At 35.5% G+C, this 25,896-nt stretch overlaps 4 protein-coding genes across 10 annotated transcripts; 3 read left to right on the top strand and 1 right to left on the bottom strand.

Annotated features, from left to right (window-relative positions):
- Positions 1–11,350: 11,350 nt before the first annotated feature.
- On the top strand, positions 11,351–15,003 carry LOC140889988 (uncharacterized). 7 transcript variants are annotated; one of them, XM_073297740.1, is made up of 8 exons: positions 11,352–11,719; positions 12,633–12,692; positions 12,790–12,872; positions 13,577–13,641; positions 13,725–13,788; positions 13,947–14,017; positions 14,440–14,578; positions 14,734–15,003. In XM_073297740.1, exons 1-7 carry the CDS (start codon positions 11,431–11,433, stop codon positions 14,528–14,530), a joined length of 723 nt encoding a protein of 240 aa, XP_073153841.1. In that variant the 5' UTR covers positions 11,352–11,430; the 3' UTR covers positions 14,531–14,578; positions 14,734–15,003. The 7 variants fall into 7 exon arrangements, with proteins under 7 accessions (XP_073153857.1, XP_073153841.1, XP_073153853.1 ...); XM_073297752.1 differs by having other exon boundaries at positions 14,731–15,003; XM_073297743.1 differs by having other exon boundaries at positions 14,687–15,003.
- A 224-nt stretch (positions 15,004–15,227) lies between these two features.
- Positions 15,228–16,329, bottom strand: LOC140876222 (uncharacterized). Its single transcript, XM_073280132.1, has 2 exons — positions 16,192–16,329; positions 15,228–15,975 (listed from the first exon to the last, which is right to left on the bottom strand). Exons 1-2 carry the CDS (start codon positions 16,249–16,251, stop codon positions 15,385–15,387), a joined length of 651 nt encoding a protein of 216 aa, XP_073136233.1. The 5' UTR covers positions 16,252–16,329; the 3' UTR covers positions 15,228–15,384.
- A 4,773-nt stretch (positions 16,330–21,102) lies between these two features.
- On the top strand, positions 21,103–23,740 carry LOC140893319 (chloroplast envelope quinone oxidoreductase homolog). The gene is made up of 4 exons (XM_073302377.1): positions 21,103–21,431; positions 21,656–21,800; positions 22,475–22,566; positions 22,827–23,740. Exons 1-4 carry the CDS (start codon positions 21,366–21,368, stop codon positions 23,523–23,525), a joined length of 1,002 nt encoding a protein of 333 aa, XP_073158478.1. The 5' UTR covers positions 21,103–21,365; the 3' UTR covers positions 23,526–23,740.
- A 309-nt stretch (positions 23,741–24,049) lies between these two features.
- LOC140875312 (chloroplast envelope quinone oxidoreductase homolog) lies at positions 24,050–25,750 on the top strand. Its single transcript, XM_073278973.1, has 4 exons — positions 24,050–24,162; positions 24,310–24,454; positions 24,559–24,650; positions 24,916–25,750. The coding sequence occupies exons 1-4, from the start codon at positions 24,097–24,099 to the stop codon at positions 25,603–25,605; spliced, it is 993 nt and encodes a 330-aa protein (XP_073135074.1). The 5' UTR covers positions 24,050–24,096; the 3' UTR covers positions 25,606–25,750.
- Positions 25,751–25,896: the final 146 nt, after the last annotated feature.

Below are 25,896 nucleotides of genomic sequence, written 5' to 3'. Positions count from 1 at the left end.
AAACAAGCTAGGTAAAAGTATTAAAGCACTTCGATCGGATCGAGGTGGAGAATACTTAAGTACCGAGTTTTTGGACTATCTGAAAGAGAATGGGATTCTCTCTCAGTGGACTCCTCCTATGACACCTCAGCTGAATGGTGTATCGGAGTGTCGTAATCGAACTTTGTTGGACATGGTTCGATCCATGATGAGCTTCACTGAGCTTCCACTTTCGTTTTGGGGCTACGCGCTTGAAACGGCGGTGTTGTTGTTGAACAACGTCCACACCAAAGCAGTTGATAAAACACCATACGAGTTATGGAATGGCAAAACTCCTAAGTATTCGTACTTGAGGATTTGGGGATGTCCAGCTTACGTGAAGCAGACAGTGGGAGATAAGTTGGATGGTCGATCCACCTTATGTTATTTTGTAGGGTATCCAAAGAATTCAATCGGATATTATTTCTATCACCCTACTGAAACAAAAGTGTTTGTTTCAAGGAATGCCACCTTCTTGGAGAAGGAGTTCTTATTGGATAAGAAAGGCGAGATGATGGAACTCGAAGAAATTCGAGAAGAACCCGAAATACAAAATAATGATCTCATACCTCAAGAATCTTCAGAGGACACACCTATACCTAGAAGATCCGAGAGGACTTCTAGACCTCCTATTCGATATGGTCTTCTTCTTGAAGGGGATCAAGATGAACCCGACGTTGGATGTGATCCAAGAAACTTCAAGGAAGCAATTTCTGATGTGAATTCAAATTTATGGCTTGAAGCTATGCAGTCGGAAATAGATTCGATGCATACAAACCAAGTTTGGTCTTTAGTAGATCCTCCCGATGGAATTGTTCCAATAGGGTGTAAATGGATCTACAAGAGAAAGCTTGGGCCTGATGGTAAGGTATTGACCTACAAGGCACGATTGGTGGCGAAAGGTTATACTCAAAGACAAGGAGTTGATTATGATGAAACCTTTTCACCAGTTGCAATGTTCAAGTTCATAAGAATCCTTATTGCCATAGCTGATTGGTATGACTATGAGATATGGCAAATGGATGTGAAGACTGCATTTCTTAATGGAAACATTAAGGAAGAGATCTATATGACGCAGCCTGAGGGATACACATCCATGGGAAGCGAGCATAAGGTATGCAAGCTTCAGAGATCAATCTATTGTCTCAAACAAGCATCAAGAAGTTGGAACCAGAAATTTGATGAAACAATAAAGGATTTTGGTTTCATCAAGAACCCGGAGGAACCATGCGTGTACAAGAAAGTAATTAAGGATGCTGTGACATTCTTAGTACTTTATGTTGATGACATCCTACTCATTGGGAATGATGTAGGGATGTTGCAGTCAACAAAGATATGGTTATCAGGTAGATTCTCGATGAAGGATTTAGGTGAGGCATCCTATATTCTAGAAATTCAGATCTATAGAGATAGATCTAAAAGAATGATAGGACTCACTCAATCAACTTACATCGAAACCATATTGAAAAGGTTTTCAATGGATGGGTCCAAGAGAGGACATCTACCTATGTGTCATGGAGTTTCTCTATCCAAGTCCATGTGTCCCAAGATTGATGAAGAGATAGAGAAAATGACACATGTACCATATGCGTCAGCCATAGGTAGTATCATGTATGGGATGATATCTACCAGACCGAATGTAGCATTTGCTCTGAGTGTCACGAGCAGATATCAAGCCAATCCCGGTCAAATGCATTGGAAAGCCGTGAAGGACATTCTTAAGTACTTACGAAGGACTAAAAATATGTTCATGGTATATGGAGGAAGAGAATTGAAATTGGAAGGCTATACCGACTCTAGCTTCCAAAGTGACGTGGATGACTCGAAGTCAACCTCTAGATTTGTGTTCATGCTCAATGGCGGTGCTGTCTCTTGGAAAAGTTCCAAGCAGGACACCACAGCGGATTCCACCACTGAGGCAGAATACATTGCGGCATCAGCTGCTGCTAAAGAGGCCGTTTGGATGAGGAATTTCGTCCAAGAGTTGGGCGTTATTCCTGAAGTTGTTGGTCCAGTCCCGGTGTACTGTGACAACACGGGTGCCGTTGCTCAGGCAAAGGAACCAAGGTCTCATCAAAGATCCAAACACGTACTGAGGAAATACCACATCATCCGAGAGATCGTGGAAAGAGAAGACATCACTGTCGAGAGAGTGGCCTCTGCAGACAATATCGCTGATCCACTTACTAAGCCCTTGTCAGGACCATTATTTGACAAACATCACGAAGCAATGGGACTGCGTAGTATGACTAGTTGGCTTTAGGGCAAGTGGGAGATTGAAAGAGTGGGTGCCCGGTGAGCCAACTTGTGGCTAAGGGCTTTTATGACTCTATGTATAAACAATCTTTTGTTTAATATAATTTACACTTTTATAATGGCGTTTACTTTATCTTTTATCATATTATTATGTTGTGACATACTATAAGATGTTTAGATGAAGACCTTGAATATACTATAGTGTATGTAAGATGTGGTGGCACATGGGGATGGCTATCATGAAACACATCTTATAGTCACTGTATATTCTAAACAGTTCCTAGTCGATTGAGCCGTCCGTTAATAAGGATAAGGATCGCTCGAGATTGAGACTAGCATTTGCGATGCCGAGTACCACGTTTCATTGGTATGGAACATAGAGATGTTCAAAGCATGCAAATGGATATTCATACGATGAATGATCGAACTACCCTATCCGGACTTTCCAAGTGGTTATCACTTATCGAGTGGATAAAGTCCGCGGTTTTGGTTGTACACCATTAGTCCTTACTACTTGAAACATCATTGAGACTCTATATGCTAGTACTGTACTTTGACTCGTTTACCGACTCTATTGGGGTCATCAGGTGTCGGGATTGGGTACAGTTACGACACATATAGGAGTCGATGCTTTGTTGTCAAGGATTCACCACATACTTGCTAGTGTGGATATCCTATGCAATCTGAGGAGATATTAGTGTGACGAATCTCTGGCCAGAGTACATGATGTGTTTTAAGAAATGGTTTCTTAGTAGCACATGTGATGTCACTATTTGATCTTCAAGATGCATTGCATAGTTATCGAATCTCGAACGACTCTCGATTTACCAATAGTTGTTGATTCGATCGGGATATATGGATGAAGGGACCGTACTGTACGCTAACCAAAATCTATTGGTTCTTGCAGGCACTATCAGTGATACCTAGGGAATCATGAGGCGATGTTGCTAGGCGCTCTTACCATGATTCGATGGGCAAGTCGGAAATTGTTGTTCCGAGTCACAAGGAGTTGTGAGCCCACGGCTAGCTGTATCCCTGAACCATTGAGGGTCACACAAGTAATGGATTTTTAATCCCCGTTGAGATAATTAAATTTAAAGAGTTAAATTTAGTGAATAAAGAAGTGAGACTTCTTATATCAGAGTAGAAGAGTAAGATTTCCTAAAATGACATAGGGATGGACATTTTTGGAAATCACTGAATTCGGATTCAGAAAATTTATCTTGACTTTAAAAGATGCAGAAATGGTTTCTGTGCACATTGGTGAAATTGGTTTATCAATCTGAGTCACGATGAATTTTATATTAATTTCTGAACAAGCGGCCTTTGCTTGTCAGGCTTGAACTTATGACTAATGGGCCCTAAGCTGTTAGCAGCCCACATTATAAATAAGTTATTGCAGTACAGAAATTACACAACAAGGCATAATTTTCGAAAACACTAGGTTTTTCTCTCTAGTGGCCGCCGCCCCCTCTCCTCTCTCTGTTCGAAAATTCCAGCCTGTGAATTTCGAATTTGCAGTCTGGTTTAACGGATCAAATTCGTTAATTCTCTTCGTAGAAACTTCTGATAGATTTTCTAGTGCAATCTATCAGAGGGATTAAACTTCTGTTCATGGACCTGATTGAAGAATTGTTCGTCCATCAGTTCCTGGGATATACAACAAGAGCAGAGTTATCTGTTGGTGTCCATAATCTCGTTTCGAGATTCAAGGTAAAAATTTAATTGTTATTTAATTTTTACACGCACAATTTAATCGTAAAGTTTTGATACCCATGATATGGAATCGTTCCATATAAAATTTTAAAACTTTCGCTGCACCGGGTATCAATTCTGATTGATCTGATCACCGTTTTCCAACAATTTGTACACGGTATTTAATAATAGCATCTCTTGGAACAACGGAACTCAGATATCTCTCTATTGGTATGATATTGTCCACTTTGGGCACAAGTCCTCATGGTTTTGCTTTTGGAACCACTCAAAAAGCCTCTTGTAAATGAAGATATCATTTCATAAATACTCATGATCATTTCCTATCAATGTGAAACTTTGGTTGATAACCCAACAATATCATTCTCCACTCTGATTTGGTGTATAAAGTAGATACTCAAGAGAATAACCCATATATATGTATGCAAAAAAGTAATCATTTTAATTAGCAGCTATATATAGACGCTCACATAATTGCATACTGTTTTTATATCATCATATCTACAACACCTCAATTTGGAGTAATTACGTGTATCTCAATAACTGACTGTTGATTACCTTTTCCACTAAAAAGTGATGATCGACTATAGATTCTCCTGTCACTCTTAATTTGTCAATCTTGTTTGATTTTTCATTAAAAAGTCTTTTGAAAATTTTGATCAGTTGGAAAGCAGTTTGGTCTTTAGATTTTAAGAAAATGACCCAGATGAAACGAAAGTAGTCATCAATTATAATTAGAGTATACTTCATTTCCCCTAAGCTTATTAATGGAATAGGACCAAACAAGTCCATATGCTACAGTTCCAAGCATCGAGATGCAGAGTGATACCATTTGTTTTTTGAAAGATGACCTAACATGTTTCCCAAACTGACAAGCTGAGCAAACCTTGTATTTTGAAAAATCAATTTTAGGCAGTCCTAATACTAACTCTAGCTTACTCAGACTGGCAATAGCCTTGAAGTTGAGATGGTTTAGTCTCTTGTGCCATAACCAGCTTCATTTTGAATTGGAAACTACAAGGCAACTGGTTTGCTGGACTGATAGTTCCAGCATACTTTGTATGTGTTACCACACCTGCTTCCTGTTAGAATGATAACATCAAAAATATATTTGACAAGACATGAGTGTTGTTTGAATTCAACTAAATTCTTGTAATCACATAGATGTCTGATGCTTATTAGATTGTATTTCAAGTTCTCAACCAACAAAACATCTTTAATAATGATGTCACCATAGATAATTTTACCCTTACCCACGGTTCTTCCCTGTGAGTATCGCCAAATGTAATCATTGGTCCATTGCATTTGTCCAGTTCAGACAAAAGTTTGGCATTTCCAGTCATTTGTCTTGAACAACCGCTATCTAGATACCATGATTCATCCATCTGTTCTTCAATATTTTTTACCTAAAGTCGCAAAGTTGAATAACTTTGGTACCCATATTTATTTGGGTCCATGAGAGATTAATCATTTAGAAACCCAAATCTGGACTACTTTAATCAGTTTACCAGTTTTAGTGTTCCTATAGGTCTGTTCTAAATTTTGTGTCTTAGGTCGTGAAGAGTGATGTGCTTGTGACACAAAATGTTGTTGTCCCTTTCTCGACTTCTTGAATTTTCGATAACGCTTCTGAACAGATCGTTGATTATGGTAGTGGTTTCGATTTCCTTTCATAGAATTTGGTAAAACCCTTATAATCCTTTGAGGACTTTTAACGGGTTCAAATTTGACTTCCTCAGGAACGAACCCAATTCCAAATTTCTTCTTGTTCGTTTGCTCGATTGATTTCCCAACTTTTAGGATTGGTTTATCATAGATTTCACCATGTTCATTTTCCAAACATGTTCGATAAAATGTATGTATCTTCCTTTGCACACGTTTAATTACGGGAGACTACTTGATTCGCTGATGCTGTCATCTTTACCAAACCCTAGACCACTCTTGTCATTTATTGGTTTTTGAAAGCTTTGCATCTCTGTCAGCAAGTTCGAAGACTTGTTCCATGGACTTATCAAACTGTTAAGTTTTTTATTTTCCACAATAAGATTCATATAACTTGTCTTGAATTGCATATTCTCAGTTTTGAGCCTTGCAATCTTTGCTTCAAGACTGTCTCTCTCAACTGATTGTTCCCAAATACGTTTAGTTGAGACATCTTGCAGATATTTTTGCTTAGCTTTGATTTCATCTAATGAAATAGAAAGTTTGTGGTACTCATTTGTTATCTCATGAAGTGCAGTGATAATATCTTCTCTAGTAAATTCATCTGAACTAAAATCAAATACCCGTTCACTGGTAGATGCTTGTTCATGATCATTGGCTATTAAGCATGTCACTTCATCTTCATCGTCACTGAAGCTAGAAGAGTAGTCAGATTCTTCTGATTCACTATCATTTTCTGCCCACTTTGCCTTACTTTATTCAGCGACAAGTGCTTCATGCTTCTTTCTTGATGTATGTTTAGTGTCTTTTGAGCTTTTCTTCCTTTTAAACTTCTTTTTTCCCTTGTCTGTTGATCTATTTTCATCCTTCTTGGGTTTAGGACAGTCTGCCATGAAATGTACTATCTTTCCACAGTTAAAACATGTTCTTGGTTCATCATTTGATTCTTTATTTTGAAAATTCCTTCCATAGGAGCCTTTGTGATTATTTCTCATGAACTTTCCAAACTTTTTTACAAACAATGGCATAGCATCACTGCTAATTTTTTCAGTTGGAGTTGGTGATCATTCCACTTTAACTGATGCTAGAGCTTTGGTCAGTTGAGAAGTAGATTGATCTTTCTCTCGAGTTTTCAACTCGAACTCATAAGTCTTTAGGTCAGAAAATAGATCATGAAGTTCCAGCTTATTCAAGTCTTTTGATTCTCTCATTGCCATGGTCTTTACATCTCATTCTTTGGGAAGACCTAGAATAACTTTCAAAATAATTTCTCGATTTGGATATATTTTCCCCAGAGCATTGAGTTCAATAACAATGCTACTGACTCGTTCATCAAACTCTATCATGGATTCTCCTGGCTTCATTTTGATATTATCAAATTTTTGGGTAGCCACATAAAGCTTATTCTCCTTTGTCTGCTCATTGCCTTCACAAAGCTGAATGAGTTTTTCCCAAATTTCTTTTCCAGGTTTGCACATATTGATTTTACTGAATGTGTTTTTATCCAGAGTATAGTACAGAATCTCCTTAGCAACATCGTCAAGATTTGCTTTCTTCTTGTCTTCAGCAGTCCATTCAACTCTTAGTTTATCGATGTATTGTGGTCCACCACTTGAGATAGCTATGGCAGTGTTAACTTTCCTAATGATGAGAGGTCCATCAGTGATGACATACCACATATCATCATCAAGTACATAAATATGAGCTTGCATATGAATTTTCCAGTCATAGAAGTCTTCTTTGGAGAACATATGAATTTTGATTAATGAAGAAATCTTTTTAGACAGTGTTCAGAAGCAAGATAAGAACCCGCTCTGATACAACTTGTTAGGATCGGTTGAGAGTGTAGAGGGGGTAAATACACTATCAAACTTACTCAAAAATCTTGGAGGTGAGTTCGATTGGTTTAGTGATCAAACTACAAATTTATCTTGATGTCTAATGCCGATTGACAAACAAAAACTTTTGCGGAAAATGTCAAAGGTAGATTCTAAACACGTTGTCTAAGTTTGAATGCAAGATTGAAAATAGATAGGTAAGACACAGTGGATTGTTTATGGATATTCAAAGATTTCAAATACTTCTATGTCACCCCTTCTTCTACCTCAGAAGAATATCACTAGAAGACTTTGAATTTTACAAGTAATTTGCAAAACCCTGATCCAAGACTAGGACTTACACACACAGCCTATATCAGAAATCCTAGTTACAACTCAATTTCAGTCCTCGACTGATGAAATACAGTAATTACAACTCGATTTACAGATTTCACAAAATTGATCCTTGAGTGATCAGAATAATTGCTTGGGAGTTGTGCTTCGAGTTTTCTTGATCGAGATACTTTAGACTGAAGAACTTGAATTTGTAAGTGTATGTGATGGAAAAAGTTTTTGGCTCAAAAGTTGTTATTCATCTGATCAAGATACATATTTATAGGCTTTGGATTTCAACTTCATAATTTGAAATGTCTCTAAATTTGAATTATTCCCGTTGCCTCGTCATTTTCACCGACATATTCTAAAGCCGATATTCTTCGACGTAGTCCTCCGCCATGACCACACGGCCAACGTGCCTCACCACACCCTGGACCCGCTCACCATCCAGGATGAACAAAGTGCAAAAATTCATCGTACCACGAGTCGGCATATGCAGTTCACTCCCTGGTTTTGGAAGAGCCCGACAAAGAGGGTGGTCCTCAAGTGACGGAAGGGCGATGAGCTGCCGCCGAGGAAATCATCGGTGATTGAACGCTCCACCGGGAAGAATTACATCTTGACTGTGGAAATTGAGACTGGGGCGGTGGCGGATCAAGACACTAGCCATAACTCAATCGCACAATTGTTGCAAGAGGAGTGGATCCCGAAGATGTGGCTTGCTTGCCTTTTTCACCCGATGTCCTTGGCAAACTTTTATATTTAATATTAATTAATATATATATATATATATATATATAATCAATATTATTATTTATATTTATAGATAGTAATCTACGCACGTGAAAATTCGCGTATATAAATAGTTTATATTACATCTAAAAATAATGAACAGTTTTTTATTTTTTTAAATTGAAAAATAAAATTGAAAGATGATAGTTATAACTAGAGGTGCAATCGAGTCGAGTCGAACTCACGTATCATACTACTCGAGCTTGAATCTATTTTTTCTACTCGAGCTCGATCGAGTAATAAAGCTTGAGCACGATTATAGTCCGAGCTACTCGAGCTCGAAAAATGAACTTATAGTTCGAGCTACTCGAACTTGAGCTCGATGTCACAAACCGACACCTTCATGCGCATTCCGAAAGATTCTAAAGCATGATGCATGGTAAAGGTTGCATGATTCTAGAAATCTCTACAATATTCAAGATATAGGCTTATGTAGAACTCCCTAGAATACACCTGTACATATATGACTTGTGTATAGAATCATGTAGAAGGAAGCATCTAGAATTGTGTAGGAGCTAGAAGCTTCTGGAGAGTTAATCTCCACTTTCGGATCAAAACGATCTTGACCATTTATTGTAGGAAGCCACCACTATAAAAGGGTGGATCCATCATTTGTAACTCACCAAGTTGAAAATCAATAAAAAGAATTCTCCAAGTTCTTGTGTTCTTACCCAAACACTTACACATACACTTGCGCAACAAAGGCTGCTTTGCTAGTACTCGCGAGGGGCGAAGTCAAGGAGCAAAGGCCGCACGTGATCTTAGAAGAGCTAAGTCCGTGACATCGAGCTCGAGTAATTAATATCTAATATTATATATATTGTATTTATATATATTATATTATATTATATTTATTTTTTTATATATAATCGAGTAACTTGCGAGCTACTTGAACACACACATATACTACTCGAGCTTGAGTCTAGTTTTGATTGAACTGCTCGAGCTATCACGAGTAGCTTGACTCGTTTGCACTCTTAGTTATAACTTATAAATAGTAAGGGACATTTTGTCTATCCATTAATTTGAACAAGATAGTTATTCTAAGTGCTTCATGCATTATTATATTGTATAGAAGATGATAGTTAATATTATAACTTATAAGTAAGAAGAGACATTTTTGTCTATCTATTAATTTGACCAAAGTAGTTATTTTAAGTGTTTCATACATTATTATAATGTATAGATTATATCAATACCAATTAATTTTAACCGCAAGCCCGCACGATTTTTTCTTGAAATAAAATTCCCCTAACTGCAAGTCTGGAAGTATTAACATCTTCAACTTTTTGAGTAATAAAAGAAAAAAAAGAAGTATGAAAGTATACTTCTTGAGGAAAATAGTGAAAAAAGAAATGCCCAGCCTAAAGTGTTCTTGGGAAGGCCAGCAGATCAGAGAGAAAGTAAAAAAAAAACAAGATCATGTCTACACACGATTCAGGAAGGATCTTATCAATATCATGCAGTATTTCAAAGAAAGTGATGATAAGTTTTTTAAGGGTAAAGCTGCATTGTGTGTTCTCACCCAGTGTTGCGATAAAAAATGTTATCAAAGTTACTACACACTTGTCATTCAAGAGATGATCAAGTTTGATTGCGATTATAAAAGTCTCTTTCAAGAAAATATCCAAATTTTGTGCGCTGAGATAGAACACTCGTCGAAAATTCGAATTATAATCTTTGCAAATCTCTGCGCTGATCTACTTGTGTATGATACACTAAAATGGGACGTGTTTTTTCGTGAGATTGACAAGTCATCTTCGACTTTTGTCAAGAATGTCAAAGAGGTACGAAAATTAATTTGATTATTTTTTTATTTATAACAAATTTTGACGTTTCTTGTAATTTTTCCAAAAATTGCGTCTGGAGATGGGAAAAGTAGCCGCGGAAGAAAATATGGCTAAATTCATGAATTTTTCGTAATGGAGGTCCATTCATGAATGCTCCTAGTGGCGATTCATTATCAGATGAAAATTCTTCTAGGATACGTTGCATATTTCGTGTTGAAAGATTCTCTTCAAATAAAAAAAGTGTTTGAAGGACTAAAATTTTAAGATTGATTTAGATCCTAAAAATCAAAGATACAACACTGATTAAAGTCATATAAGTGATTTATGTTAATTTAGAGAAAAAAAAATTATTTCATTTACTAATTTGTTTTCAAATAAAATGTACATGCACTTTTTTAGTATAATCATAAACTAGTATTTAACGCGTGCTCGTACATTTCGTTTTTTTAACGAAAAAAATAAATAATAAATTAAAAAAATTAAAAAATAATAAGAATATAACGTTTTTCTAAACAAATATTCACAAAATATATATATATATATCTTATAAAGTGGGTGTCATTTTTGTAAATAAAATAATATCAAAGGGCACAAAGTGAGCTTTTAATGTTTAAAAAGAGGAAATTATATAAAATGACTATTTTGCCCAATAATTTTGGTTTTATTGAAAATTAAGTTAGGAGATAATGATAATTTCAAATCAAGTTTCATCAATTAATTGAAAGTTTATTAATTAGAGGGTCTCTACTTTAATAATATAGTAAGATATATATTGTACTTTAATTAATTACTTTTGTGTATAATTTAATAACAATATTTTTAAGAATTGAAGTTCCATTAACTTGATATATCAATGATGATTTTTTTTTAAAAAAACACAATTAAGACATTTTAAAAAGGATATAAAATTAAATGAAAGTAATGGGAAAATTATATTTTTTAAAAAAAAAATCCCGAAAAAATAGAGTGGCACCAGTCCACCATCGCAGAAGTTGAGCTTCTAACAGTTGTATTTGGGGTTAGCCGCAAACGTACAAACTAGTGAAATGGCAGCAATCAGAGCCACAACCACTGCCATCTTTGCTCGAACTATATTCCACTCAACTCCCCGTTCTCAAATCTCCTTCCGTGTGTTTCCGATCACTGGTTTCACATCGGCTCATTGTGGTATTCCATACGACTGCTGCGCCGTGCGCTGCGCCGCCACGAAGTCTGGAGGGGAGGATAAGAAGTCTCCGGCTCGATTGGCTGAGGTGCAGCGCCTTCTGTACCAAGCTGAGGAAAGGTATAAAGCTGCTGGAGGCGGTGTAGAGCCAATCCCCAAGATCACCCTAGGTACCGTTTCATATAGTCTTTTTTTTAGGGATTTACTATTTTTAACGTCATCTGTTAATTTAGGAAAATAAATTTGTGTTTGTGTATCTGCGATTTGCGATTTATGGATGTAATTTATATTCATTCGGCTCTCAATGGCTGAAGATGAACGTGTGTTATGGTCGCTTAGTTTCGTACTGTAATCTGGCTTTTATGCTTGGTCATTTTCACCGATCAAACTTAAAAGGACTCTCTTGAATCGTGGTTGTTTAGAATTGCATGAGTGTTTTTAGAATTACTTGTACTTTAGCGGATTATGTTTATATTCAAACCATGTTCATTGTTTGACCCGTGTACGCACAAAGCCAATGTTCATGTTCATTGTGGTTTTTTTATGTCTGATTGCTATGGACTTTATTGTGAATAACTCACGTGAAGCAACAAAAGCTCAATAATAGAGGAGAATAAACGTTTTGGAGAAAATGCCAAATGTTTTAAAATTACAGTTACTAGAAGCACTAGGCATATAGGTATAGTAGAGTTGAGCAGTAAGGTGCGAGTAAGCTCTCACTTTATTGGAATGAATTCTCTAGGAACTACAGCTGTGCCGTAGGTAGAATGTTTGGTTATTGTTACATCTACATTGGAACCAGAACCAGAACCAGTGGTGTCTGAATCATGACCAGGGCTTTGATCAGTGTCTTAACATGTTTTTAATAGATCTGAATTTATTCTATTTATATATCTATTACCTACAATTGTAAGACCTAAAATTTATGTTGATTGTCAAAAAAGCATTGTCTTAGGCTACAAAGCCAGTTTTCTAACATTTGTTTCTGATTTGCTTGAGTGATATGTTGACTATTGAGATAGTATCTATATTATCTTAGAAAATGAGGACACATGGATTACTCAACTTGTCTAGCTAATTCAGATCATGTTACTATAAGCTATGCAAGGAGTGGTGGGCCTGGTGGTCAAAATGTCAACAAGGGTATGTGATACCTTTTCTTTCCTTGTTTTCTATGTCTAATCAGTCAATCTTGTTCTGCGTTGAAGTCACTCATTTCTTTACCTTTTTTGACTTGCAGTGAACACCAAAGTTGATATGCGTTTTAATGTTAAAAATGCAAATTGGTTAAGTGAAAGGGTGAGGGAGAGGATTATGCAAATGGTGAGTTTTGGTGTTTTATTTTTTATGTTTACCACACTTGCTGTCAACTTAGATTTTTATTTTATTTCTATGCGATTTTTGGCACTGATGATGTGTTATCCTGCATTATGCTTTTCTTGCACATTACACAGTTGCATGAAATTTATAATTGCTCATGTTTTGCCTATGTCCAATTACTATCTTCCTTATACAAATTGAAAGCCTTTTTTTTTTTGTACCTAAGTGACTTGGCCTTTCCCCAGTGCAAATATAATCTCACCCACTCTGGTTTGCATCTCAATTTTCTTTTTTTTCCACTTCCTGGTACGATTTACTTTTTCATCTGTAGTAGAATCTTATTGTGCATAAAACACCATCTTATTAACACTTGCCCGAACCTTTTCAGAAGCTCCAAGAATCTATGATATGTTCATATCTAATATGTAATGATCGAAAACCTCTATTTTGAGTTCACTTTATCAGCTTAGGCTTTAAGACATTTGGCTGAGATGTGCATTATTTTTAGTATCTCATGAGGCAATTTGACGTGAAACTTCCTAGGATCATCTTAACCTTTGCTAACTACTGGTTGCAAACTCTCATATGACTCTGGACATTATATACTTTTACAGTTGTATGATCCTTTATGCAGTGTTAATGGTTTCCATGCATTATTTCAACATCAAATTTTCTTGCTATCCTCAATTTTTTCTTATTATTTGCAGGAGAAAAACCGAATCAATAAAGATGGGGAGATTGTGATTTCTTCAACGAAGACTAGAACTCAGAAGTTATAATTTACCCACTAGTAAATTTTTCTGCCTTTGCTTTTGTTTCTAAAGCAATTGTTTGACACGTCTTTTTTGTTTGTAGGGGCAATACGGAAGATGCTTTGGCAAAATTACAGGTATTCACTTACCAAAAAAAGAAACTACAGGTACATAGTAGTAAATTAAATGTAATATTTAGTTTTTCATGGCACTAAAAATTCGGGCCTAACTCATGGAAATGTATGGCCACGCCTCTGGTGTCGACTGATGGTTTCGAGCAGAATTATATGTACTTATTTTAATAATTTCTGAATGAATGAGGCAGGAAATCATTGATGCTGCATCATATGTCCCTCCACCACCTACAGAAGAGACAGTTAAGAAGATTGCCAAGTTGTAAGAATTATTTGTGTCACAAAACCGTTTCCTTTGTCTTTCAGTCTCTCAGAACAACATACACAATTGCATTTATCATCCAGCACGTGGTAGTTTTATGTGGGCAGGGGGTGGTCAGTAAACTCATTAGTCTACGAGTGGATCTAGTTGCGGTGAGTAGAAGCAATCAGCCTCATAAATTGAAAATAAAAACTCTAAATTTCATCATCTTCCCGTCAAGAGATACAAGTCTTGGACTTCCTAGATGCATCAAAATCATACTCGCCAAATAAAATATTTGGTCCTTGATTGAAAAGTCTTTTGCACATCCTTTCAAGACTTGTCCAGTTTTTGACTGCCTAGATCTTCCATATCATTCTCATGTAATCATCTTACTGTAATCTGGATTCGTGTATAAAGTGATGGAACTTTGTCATTGAAAGGTCTGCTATTGGGGAGCGGAAACGACTGGACAGTAAGAAAGCACAATCTCAGAAGAAAGCAATCAGAAGAAGTCGAGATAGCTGGGACTGATCGGATGAAGCATAAAGAATCAGATGTTGAAACATTTACTTGCCCAAGGTTCAGTTATTTATCGATTTTAACAGTTTAGTTCCCTGTACTACCACCATATAAATGATAGTACGTCCAAATCTGATGTAAAGTATAATTCTGCCTTCTTAACTGAAGATCGAACTAGAAATGTTTTTAATTGACTGAACAACGGCGTACAGCAGATGCAAAGTTACACCGGATCCAGAATCGAAGTAAATTTGCTTCGCTTATAAGAAAACAGATGTTGCTTTTTAATGGATTTTGAAGGTTGCGACGATGTTTCCGTGTTTGAATGGTTGATATTCGTCTTTTTGCCTGTCATGTTGATTTTGTATAATTTATGTGGCAGAAAATAGAGAAACCAATAAATGACATATGTTTGTTTATATCTGGTCTCGATTTCTATCTTGAACCTCTGTAACAACTAAACAAGCAATGAAGATTATATCAAATTCTCTGTTTCTCATCGAATAGTTCGCAAGATGAATCTGTATTATCATTGGATTAAATACAATTAAAAATGAATTTAGTTGGGAGTGATTGCAGCCGTATTTGGTACAGGAAGTAATTGCGAAGCAGGAGGAGATGGAGTTGAAGTAGTAGATCGAAGTTAATGAGATGGCCAAATTAATCACACAGGAGAACTCGGTTTTTAGTGTTGTATGGATGATAGAATTTTCAATTTCAAACAAAGGTGACAATAGGTTGGATTCATGTAGACGATATGTGCTAACTTGGAATTAAGATTCATTCCTCAAAATCTATTTACATTATGCAAATACATAAAGCTGAAGGAACAGACAAAAGTGGCATCGACCTACGCCAAGTACCATCTATTTCCTGAACACGAACTCCTCCCCAGACTTCCGATCAACATGTTTAATCCAGCGGCTCTCTCCGTTCCGCCTGGCCGAGCCTCCGCCCCTTGCCCCCACGTGGACCATATCCAACCCTTGCCCCACAGGCAAGAACACGGACCGCACGATTCTCAGCTCTCGGTCGAGCACGGCCCGCCACCTGAAATCTGATGCGACTCTAGAACTAGCATTCTTGCACATCAAAACAGCCCCTCTAATCCCTAACTTAGCCACCCTCAATATTCTTGCAAATTCTTTGACGCTACTGTCCACTACCAAGAAATCAATTCCTTGTATACCTTCCATGGCTTCTTCTGGCTCCCCCACTATTACTTCTGCTGATTGACCAGATGATCTGGTCATTGATTCCACGTATTCGGACTTGGAATCCTCGTCGGGAACTATACAAACGTGCCTTCCTTTTGTATGGTTTCTCGCTATCGAGAGGCCTATGCTCGTGGAGATTGCACCACCTCTTGACCATGTCTCGACGATTAATTTGGCGTCCCACCCGGCTGCCATGGCTGATACAAGCTCTGCGATGCTTGATTGCTCGAAAAGTTCACACTACAATCAAATAACGATAACAATTAACCCAAGAAACAATATTGTTTCAACATCGTTCAAAACATAGAATTTGTACGAGGAATTAATAGTGACTCGGTGATCTATTTCACTAGGGAAATACTTGGCAGTTCTAGAAAATTTACATTCGAAAAGTTAAAAGAATTTAGTGCATGCATGATCGTTCCTAGTAATGAGATCTTCCATGTTTATACTTACTGATTTTACGGTTTCAATATAAGCTTTTGTTGCTGTTTCTGGAGACCAAACTAGCTTCATATCTTCTTCTTCTTGTTGCTGTCTTTCTTGTTTGCCTTGGTTAGATGCTCAAAGAAGCAATAAGATTTGTGTCCAAATTGGCTTTTTAAATTAAAGAAAAAGTCAACTTGGAAAGGCAAAATATATGTATATGTCAATGTCGAAAGGGTTGACATTAATCCAGGCAAATCCAACGTGTAGATTTATATCGCAATTTTTTTTTATTGTTTCGGTGCAGCTGACCAAACTGAATTACATATAAAATTTTGTAAACGTTATTTTATCGGCTGGAATTCTTAATAATCAAGTTTTTTTTTTTCCCTCAGAAATGAATAATCAAGCTATATCTGATTTATACATTTATGCAAGCAAATCTCTTAACTTCTCGTGTTAATCCAAAATATAAATTCATTGTTGTTTGAGCTTAATTAGGAGATAAATAAATTTTCACATGATATATATCGAAATAGATGCCATGCATCCGAAACGTACGTTTTACATGTCATTGTTCTTGGATGATTCTTTGAAGCATTAATTTGATATATTCCGAAGAGAAATGCTAAGTTCACGATTTTGAATGCAAAGTATAAGATTAAGTGTAATGTTAGATGTACACATAGCATTTTTCAATACCGAATATTTGACGCATCAATTAGTTTTTAATTCCAAGCATTCTTGAGCTTGCGCTATTGTAATATTGGTGCCATTTTTATAAAATTAATTATATATATATATATTATGAAATTGAGAGATGTTATGCTGATATTACATTATATTGGGTTCATGCATCTATATTTATGCACAATTTTATCCATTTTTTTTAATGACGTGAAAATTTACATTCACTACTCTTTGGTGTGCATTATATAAACTCTGTATTAAATTAAAAAAAAAATTTATAAACCACACTAGTTAGACAAACCGCAATAGATAAACTCTATGCTACAACATGCTCATCCAAAACAGATGTTCATATATTATCTACGTTGCTCTTTAGAGTGGTGGTTATCTTAATTCTAATAGATGCATGCAAGTTTTGTAATTTGACTTTATATTTAATACTGCATGCCGACTATTTTACTTTATCTTCTTTTTAAAAAAAATGAGTTGAATAAATGCGTATCTAGCTCATTCTTAATATTCGTGGATGGCTTAATAATTATCCTATAATTATTTTTAAAATCCCTAGGAATTCATTAATAAAAAGTCAATCAACGTGCTGTGAATATTATAAATTTATAGGACGATATACAACACGACACTATACTTATATGATAATTTGACAAATCGATCACTCATATTTAGTCATCAAAATTAAATTTAAAAGGTCATGCATACTACTTGTTATCCAAAAAAGAGAGAAATAAATTAAAATACCTATAAGAAGTATTTTCTCAAATATTGGAAATTATATCAAAACCCTAATAACGAATTAAGTAACTTAATTAGCATATGTTTAACTAAGTACTAGTTTTACAGATATAAATTATCTTTAAATATAATGATGAGGTCAGACTACAACTGAATACAAGCAAGACAAATTTTAAAATAAGACATTAAAGAAATTAAAGAATTGGAAAATGGAAAATAACACTTGTCTGTCAAATTGTTTTTGAGTTTTCTTTTTAAAGTACATAAAAGTCAACGCGAATGGCACAGATAAGGTCTTTATTCATTGTATCGAAAGATTAATGGTAATAATTTTTTTTTGAAAATATATATAATAATCTAAATCGTCGATTTGGAGTTAACTACGAATAATAAGTACGGAAAATAAAGATAGGTTTTGTTTGCATTATTCTTTTGTTCAAATAAGTTGACTTTTTAACCTTATCAAGTTATCACGGATGATGCTTTGTCAATCTCCGAAGGCTGGATTTTAATTAATGTACGGTAAAGGCCCGACTGCCAAATGTTTCTCCAAATTATCATTTTTTAAAAAGGGTTGACTTCGAAGGGGGCTCCATTTCACATGAATCAGAGGTCAATTGACTCATGCGGAGGTTAAATCGAGAGATGTGCACGAGCGACAAGGACCCGAAGGAGGGAGCAACATGACCCAACCCCCAAAGCATACCCCATAATATTTCAGCAGAAATATGCTCCACACGAGGATTGAACCCGAACGCTGGAGAATCTCTTTTCACGTCACCTCAGATCTTACTAACTCGCCTATGCCCCTGTGGGCCTCCAAATTATCATATGTAAGAGAAAGATGTCTACCCAAGCCGTTCTCCTACGAAAATTATTAGTTTTACTGTAAAAATATAATTTTGTTGTTAACTATGCTACAAAAAATATTATGTAATATATGATGATTTGAGTGAAAGATATTCAATTTATAAAATTATTAATTTTTATGTTAAAAATATTATTATTTATTTCAAAAGTATCGTTTTTTAAATTAAACTTTATAAAGGTTATGAAGAAATATTTTGAGATACATTTTGATTTGCATAAGTATTATATTTAATGTAAAAAATATATATTGTGTTCAATGTTCTAACTAAACGCTAGATGATAAGCAGGCAGTAACCTATCGCCTAGCGCCTAGCCGCCTAGGCGGTTTTTTTTTAAAAAAAGCTAAATTATAAATAACTTGAAATATTCATGAGTTTTACTATAAAATATAATTTTTATATCTTATGTTTTTCAGTTTTTGTACGAAAATCTTATGAAATTTTAATGATAATAATAATAACAATAACATAAATATTAATAAATATCAAGTCTTCATATGTAATATGAGATTTAATTTTTTGCTTGACTTTCTTTTCTGCGCTTCTTCTTTTTTTCTGTGTTTGTTTCTCGCTCGCGTCTTTCTTTTAGTTTTTGATTTTTAATTTTTTTTAATAAAAATAGTAACCGCCTAGGCGGATTTCTGTCAGCGTAGGCGGCTTGGGCGCCGCCTAGACGAGAGATTAGGCGGGCAACGCATAGAGACATAGCCTAGCAAGAAAGCGAGGCGGTGGGCAACCACCTAGCGCCTAGGCGGGTCTTGGCGGTGCCTTTTAGAACACTGATTGTGCAATATATGATAATTTAAGTGAAAAATATTGTTTTTTATTTTAAAAATATTATTATTTTTGCTTCAAATATAGATCAGATCGATTCAATACAGATAGAGAACTATAGAATCGTCGCACAAGTAGCTTGTGTGTATATATATACATACATACATAATGTATGTGAATTGATTAGTGGAAAAATTGACAAACATCATGACGAGTGATTCTTTGTTTTTACTCACTGGTATGATACATTGATATATGATGTATAATAGTTAAATTATTGACTAGGCTTAGGGGTTACAAATTGTCATATATTATAATATATACGTCATTTTCGATAAATAATATTAAATAATTATTGTAACTCTCCCAAAACAGCTCAATTATCTTACCACTTAAGTTATGATAAAGGGAGAATAATATATGAACTGGTAGTGGATTCATACAATCTAGTAACTTTTTTTTGTTCTTGACTTGCTCAGATGAACAAAATTGAAGTAAATTTCAGATTAATCCATTCAATTTCAAATTATGCAAAATAGTAATCATTGTGGATTTCAAAATTTACCTAATATTAGCATTTGGAATACATCCTCGAATTGGAAAATTCAGTCCTACTCCATGGATTTCGAATCACATTCGTCAATCAAACACAACCTTAAAAAATTGATAAAGTTAACCCACTAAAGAAACTTTTTTTGCGGTTAAATAATTTACGTTTTTAAGCACAACTTTCTTGCACAATGATAATTATAAAAGAGAAGGGTAGGGGCTTTTTTTTAAAAAAAAAAATAATCTATTTCATTGTGAGACATTTTTACAAATTTATACTCGATAAATTTATTTGAACTATTTTAAAAAAAATAGTATGTTTTTTTGTGAGACATTTTTACAGATTTATACTCGTAAGATAAATTGATGAGTAACGTAACGTCTTAACGCAAGATGTAGCATAACCATAACATAAAAACTTGATTTTTTTTTTGAAAAATCAATGAATATTAATCAACAAAATCACAGACTATTTAACGAATAATCCTTTCGAGTGTGTTGCTTTTTAGGAACCATTGAATAAAAGGCCCAACCGAGTTAGTCAAGTCCACGATCACTAATTCTGATGACAAATTGACAATTTAAATTAGAAGGTACTTGTGGACTATATACGCGGCCCATTGTTTTTGGGCTCAACCAACAAGTTTAGATGGACATTCGATTCTAATTAAACCCCATGATTAATGGGCCAGGCCCAAACTAATGCCAAAAAAGTATGTACAAGGATTGCAGTCTTGCACGTAGCATAATTTCTTAGGTTAGTATTTTTCTAAATGTCAATTCTTGAGAAAGTTAAAAAGAGGAGATCGATGTCTTTTTCTAAGATCTCGACCATTTCTTGACAAGTGTGAAATTCCCTACGAATGGAGAAGCTAAAGTTTCCGGCCATATGCATGCATAGATAAAAGTATTGCAATTGAAGCCAAACCAGATATTTATTAATGTTCACATTTAGTTTAGTCATTCGCTAATTTTTTAAAATTATGATATGACTTCGTATAAATATAATATAATCAAATTCAAATTACAATACGATACTTCATTATTTCTTACAACTATATATGATATTATTTAACGTGAATATAAATTAAATTAATTTTTTTTAAAAAAAAAAGAAAAAAAAGACCAATATGACTAGTATAAAAAAACTATAAGTCAAAAGAATATAATGGGCAGTTGTACCATCCAAGTCTCTCCGAAGTTCCCAACCCATAACGCATACTAACGTGTGGACCTCAATGGACGAAATCAATATATAGGAAAATTATTAAAATAGACCAATCATTTGTTATGAATATTTTATTGAATATCTAAAAATTCGTATAAAATTATTCCTCTCTCTCTCTAAAGCATTTGCCATGATCGGTTAAGGATTGGCCACGAATCTATTATTGTACGTGCATGCAAATAAAGTTATTTCGCTTCCATTCTTGACCGATCGCCATTGAAGTTTCTCAGCTTGCTACTCAAGGACCAATTAAGGTGGATCATTTTCTTGTATAAAATGGATCTAATGTATCTATATATTATTAATTAATAAAGTACTAGCTACTTAGTTGTTGAATTGGGCAAATGGCGGGTAAGCTGATGCGAGCGCTTCAGTATCACAGTAATGGAGGTGGCCGTGTTGGTCTGGAGGTGAACTAATTTCTTTTAATATCAACCTATTACTTATTAGTAGATTTCTTGTCATCTAACTTTGATAAGTTGTAAAAGAACTGAATCTTTGAGTTATTTTATATATGTACGTACCATGTTATTTAATTATACGTACGATGCGATATGAAAAGAAATTTTCTATGATAATTTAATTGAGAGAGAATTAATTATAATGATCATGTGTATTTTTTCCCATTCTTCAGCATGTTGAAGTTCCGATTCCTGATCCTGGAAAAGGTCAAGTGCTCCTAAAAGTGGAAGCCACCAGCTTGAATCCAGTAGACGCCAATACTCATAAGCTTAAACTCTTGCTTCGTCCTTTTCTTTCTAGGAATCCTTTAATCCCCGGTAATATTAATTCATTAATTCTATATATTCATTTTCCATCTCCATGTATTTTATAACTTTCTTTACCAACATGTATTATTCAATGAATTTTACTTGTTATGTTTACTTTCTTACAATATTGATTTTCTATATCACACAAATTTCTCAATAATCATAGTATTTTTTCTTCTATTATTTTAGTTTTTTTAGTTTTTTTTTTAATATTAGTGCAGATATAACATTATATATATGTCTTGATGCATGTCACATCAATACTATGTCACATAGGACAAGACATTCAGTTTTACCTGGTATATATTATTTGTCATTTCTCTCTATTGTAGATGATGAATCAGTCTGTCTTGTAGAAAATAATTAATTAGTATGTGCATAGTTAATTAGATATAAGAGTAGTTGGCTGATCCAACATGCTAGTTTTAATTTAGACATAGAAATGTGCTATATAGATGTGATGAGTAAGAGATGAGCAGTAGTTATCATAAAATATGATAATCATGTATAGATATGAATAATATATTGTTTGACATGTATTGCATGATTATTGTAAACTTTCATTTATATTATACTTATATGTTCATCATGTGGGTGGAAAAACGATTTCTAACGTAAACCTTATATAGAGTCGTGTCATCAGATGTTTTATGAAATTAATTAGGAATTTTGTATGATTGTAGCCACGGATGTTGCTGGCGAGGTAGTGGAGGTTGGACCCAACGTAAGAAATTTCAAAGCTGGTGACAAGGTTGTTGCTGTTCTTGGATTCTTTGTAAGTATTGTCAGCCTTCTTTAAATTATATTCTCTCTTTTTTATTTTTCAGTGATTAAACACTCAATTGATTTGATAAGAATAAATACTCAAATCTCACCATACTGTGTCACTCAATTATTAGATGCACAATTCAACACATCCAATAGTTGAGTGTCACCTCATGATGGACACATTGAGTGGGCACGAGTGGGTGAACAACATAACAAAACTCTCCAATTCAAATATGATCTAATGCAATCTGAATCTTTACAAAACAGACAGGAGGTGGCTTAGCAGAATATTGCATAGCTGAGGAAAATTCAACAGTCCTTAGGCCTCCTCAACTCTCCCCTGCCGAAGCCGCCAGCCTTCCTGTTGCCGGCCTCACGGCCCTACTCACCCTCACAGATAAATTCGCAGGCGTAAAGCTCGACGGAGATGGCCCGAAAAAGAACATTCTGATCACCGCTGCCTCAGGTGGCGTCGGCCACTATGCCGTTCAGCTAGCCAAGCTCGGAAACACACACGTAACGGCCACATGCGGTGCCCGAAATCTCGAGTTTGTGAAAAGTCTCGGAGCCGATGAAGTTGTTGACTACAAGACGCCAGAGGGGGCAGCCCTGAAAAGCCCGTCGGGGAAGAAATACGACGTGGTGATACAATGCGCTAGGGTGGCTTTTCCTTGGTCGGTTTTTGAGCCGAACCTGAGCCAAAATGGAAAGGTGATTGATATTACTGCGGGGAATATTCGTGCAGTGTGGACTATTTTAGTTCAGAAAGTTACATTTTCTAAGAAGAAATTGGTGCCTTTGCTGCTTGTTCCTAAGGGCGAGGATTTGAAAAGACTTGTGGAACTGTGGAAAGAAGGTAAGATCAAGACTACGCTGGATTCAGTTCATCCTCTTAGCAAAGGTGAGATTGCTTGGAGCAAGTTATTGGATGGCCATGCTACGGGGAAGATCGTCGTGGAACAGTAACGATCGATAATCAATGTTAATGTTTTGAAATATAATCTTTATAATATTCTATTTTATATTTTTGTTGTGTAAAGATTATATATGAAGTGTTTACTCTGTATCCTTTTAAATTGTAACTAGATTATCTAAAAGCTACATATACTGCAAGATGGTTATAGAAATTTTGGACAGAAATTCAACATCAAGAAAGCTTTGTAATATGCTGAAAAATTCCAAACTACTTTACTTCTGTGGCGGATGTCACGTAATCTCTTTCAATCATCTTATTTGGTCAAAGCCTCTCTCTGAAAAGCACAAAATTTTCACTCGATCGTTGCATTTAATTAAATGAGAAATAATCCAAATGACCGTATGATGATAGAGAAAGATTGCAAAATCTACAGCTGAGATCGATGCACAGGAATTAAAAATAAAATAAAAAAAGGGTTCCAAAATCACCACCACACACTTCTTGTGATACAAGCCACACACCGTTTGGATATATATATACAATGAATTACTTTCTTAACCGATCCTTATAATTGCTGAGTTTGGTTTCTCTTAGATTTATAAAATTATTTCTGATTTGATCATGGAGGGGAAGTTTATGCATGCACTTCAGTATGATAGTTATGGCGGTGGAGCTGCTGCTTTGAAGGCAAACTTTATAAAAAATCTCCATCTTTATTACTGTTTTGTTCCTATTTGATACTGATTTATTTTATCAATCAATAAATAAATAACACTGGAGCCTGCATTCATATTCAACTAAAGAATACGAAGATTGAACTATTTTGTGGTGCAGCATGTTGAAGTCCCCATTCCTAGTCCTAGCAAGGGCGAAGTCCTAATAAAGTCAGAAGCCATAAGCATTAATCCCATCGACTGGAAAATTCAAAAGGGCATGCTTCGCCTTCTTCGTATGCCTTTCAAGTTTCCTTTTATTCCCTGTAAGATTAGTCTCAAGGCGAACCCAGAAATATTAATTTGTCGTCTGCAACTCTAATTTTTAGCTTGTGTTTCTATTTCCCTCAAGTTTCTTGAAAATGTACAGGTACTGATGTTGCTGGAGATGTAGTGGAAGTTGGACACGAAGTCAAAAACTTCAAACCTGGGGATAAAGTAGTTGCCATTCTTGGACATACTGTAAGTCATTTCGATAACTATTTAAATGAAAAACCTGGCCACCACATCTATAATTACTGGGTGGAAGTGGAACCAAGATATATAAGCTTCAGTGTACATATTGATTGTGTTAATCTACAGGAATTTTGGTCGAGTTTTGATTTTGATTCAAGAGGATCTCATAGATTTAGTTAAGACATGCATGCAAGTACATAGGAACATGACACATTTTTAGAGGTATATCTATGACGATTGAAATATATATTGTGTAAATTTTTGTTGACAGATGGGAGGAAGCTTGGCGGAGTACTGTGTCGCCGAGGAAAATTTGACGGTGCTTAGACCTCCCCAAGTATCAGCTATGGATGCTGCAGGGCTACCTGTGGCCGGCCTCGCGGCTCTCATGGCGCTCACACAATCGGCAGAGGTAGAGCTCGATCAAACTGGATCCCGGAAAAACATTCTTATCACGGCTGCTTCGGGTGGCGTTGGCCATTATGCAGTACAACTTGCGAAGCTCGGAAACGCACATGTAACAGCCACTTGTGGTGCCCGGAATCTTGACTTAGTCAAGGGTCTTGGAGCGGACGAAGTTCTTGATTATAATACTCCGGAAGGAGCTGCTCTGAAGAGCCCATCCGGGAAGAAATACGACGCGGTTATTCATTGTGCACCTGCGTTTCCTTGGTCTGTTTTCGAGCGGAATCTGAGTGAAACAGGGAAGGTGGTTGATATTACACCAGGAGTTGGTTCAATTTGGACTTCTATAATGAAGAAACTCACTTTTTCCAAGAAGAAATTGGTGCCCATGTATCTGGTTCCGAAAGGAGAGGATTTGGAAAATCTTGTTAGGATGCTGAAAGAAGGAAAGTTGAAGACGATTATCGACTCAAAATATCGTTTCAGTGAGGGTAAAGATGCTTGGGCTAAGAGCATGGACTGCCATGCGACTGGGAAGATCATAGTAGAGCTCTGAGTGGGAATGCTCTTTTAATTTGTGTTTATGACTTGTAAGCATGGAACCTTTTTTTTTTAACGGAACATGTTGAATGTTTAAGTTTTCCTACACTTGATTTGATATAGCAAATCTGCAGCAAATATGTTATCAGACACTTGAAGACAAATTACATCATTTTGTGAAAGCATCCTATTAATTCCGGTCGGTGTTTCTCGTGAGCTTGGTAGAGTTTGCATCAGTAAGTTAATTCGTTTTCTTGAATTCAAATGTGATCTGGCTTGAAAATGTATTTCACTCGTGCTCTTGAGT

The sequence above is a fragment of the Henckelia pumila genome, chromosome 1 (genome assembly GCF_033568475.1).
Source record: "Henckelia pumila isolate YLH828 chromosome 1, ASM3356847v2, whole genome shotgun sequence".
NCBI lineage: Eukaryota > Viridiplantae > Streptophyta > Magnoliopsida > Lamiales > Gesneriaceae > Henckelia > Henckelia pumila.
The sequence above is the reverse complement of the archived record's forward strand: the minus strand, read 5'-3'. Positions and strand labels throughout refer to the sequence as shown.

Coding starts and splice junctions, on each gene's coding strand:
- LOC140876222 (XM_073280132.1), bottom strand. CDS start 16,251: ATGAAGCTAGTTTGGTCTCCAGAAACAGCAACAAAAGCTTATATTGAA. Junction 15,976..16,191: donor ATATTGAAACCGTAAAATCA/GTAAGTATAAAC, acceptor ATTTGATTGTAG/TGTGAACTTTTCGAGCAATC.
- LOC140875312 (XM_073278973.1), top strand. CDS start 24,097: ATGGAGGGGAAGTTTATGCATGCACTTCAGTATGATAGTTATGGCGGT. Junction 24,163..24,309: donor GTGGAGCTGCTGCTTTGAAG/GCAAACTTTATA, acceptor TTTGTGGTGCAG/CATGTTGAAGTCCCCATTCC. Junction 24,455..24,558: donor CAAGTTTCCTTTTATTCCCT/GTAAGATTAGTC, acceptor GAAAATGTACAG/GTACTGATGTTGCTGGAGAT.
- LOC140893319 (XM_073302377.1), top strand. CDS start 21,366: ATGGCGGGTAAGCTGATGCGAGCGCTTCAGTATCACAGTAATGGAGGT. Junction 21,432..21,655: donor GTGGCCGTGTTGGTCTGGAG/GTGAACTAATTT, acceptor CCCATTCTTCAG/CATGTTGAAGTTCCGATTCC. Junction 21,801..22,474: donor TAGGAATCCTTTAATCCCCG/GTAATATTAATT, acceptor GTATGATTGTAG/CCACGGATGTTGCTGGCGAG.
- LOC140889988 (XM_073297740.1), top strand. CDS start 11,431: ATGGCAGCAATCAGAGCCACAACCACTGCCATCTTTGCTCGAACTATA. Junction 12,693..12,789: donor TGGTCAAAATGTCAACAAGG/GTATGTGATACC, acceptor TTTGACTTGCAG/TGAACACCAAAGTTGATATG. Junction 14,018..14,439: donor GTTAAGAAGATTGCCAAGTT/GTAAGAATTATT, acceptor TGTCATTGAAAG/GTCTGCTATTGGGGAGCGGA.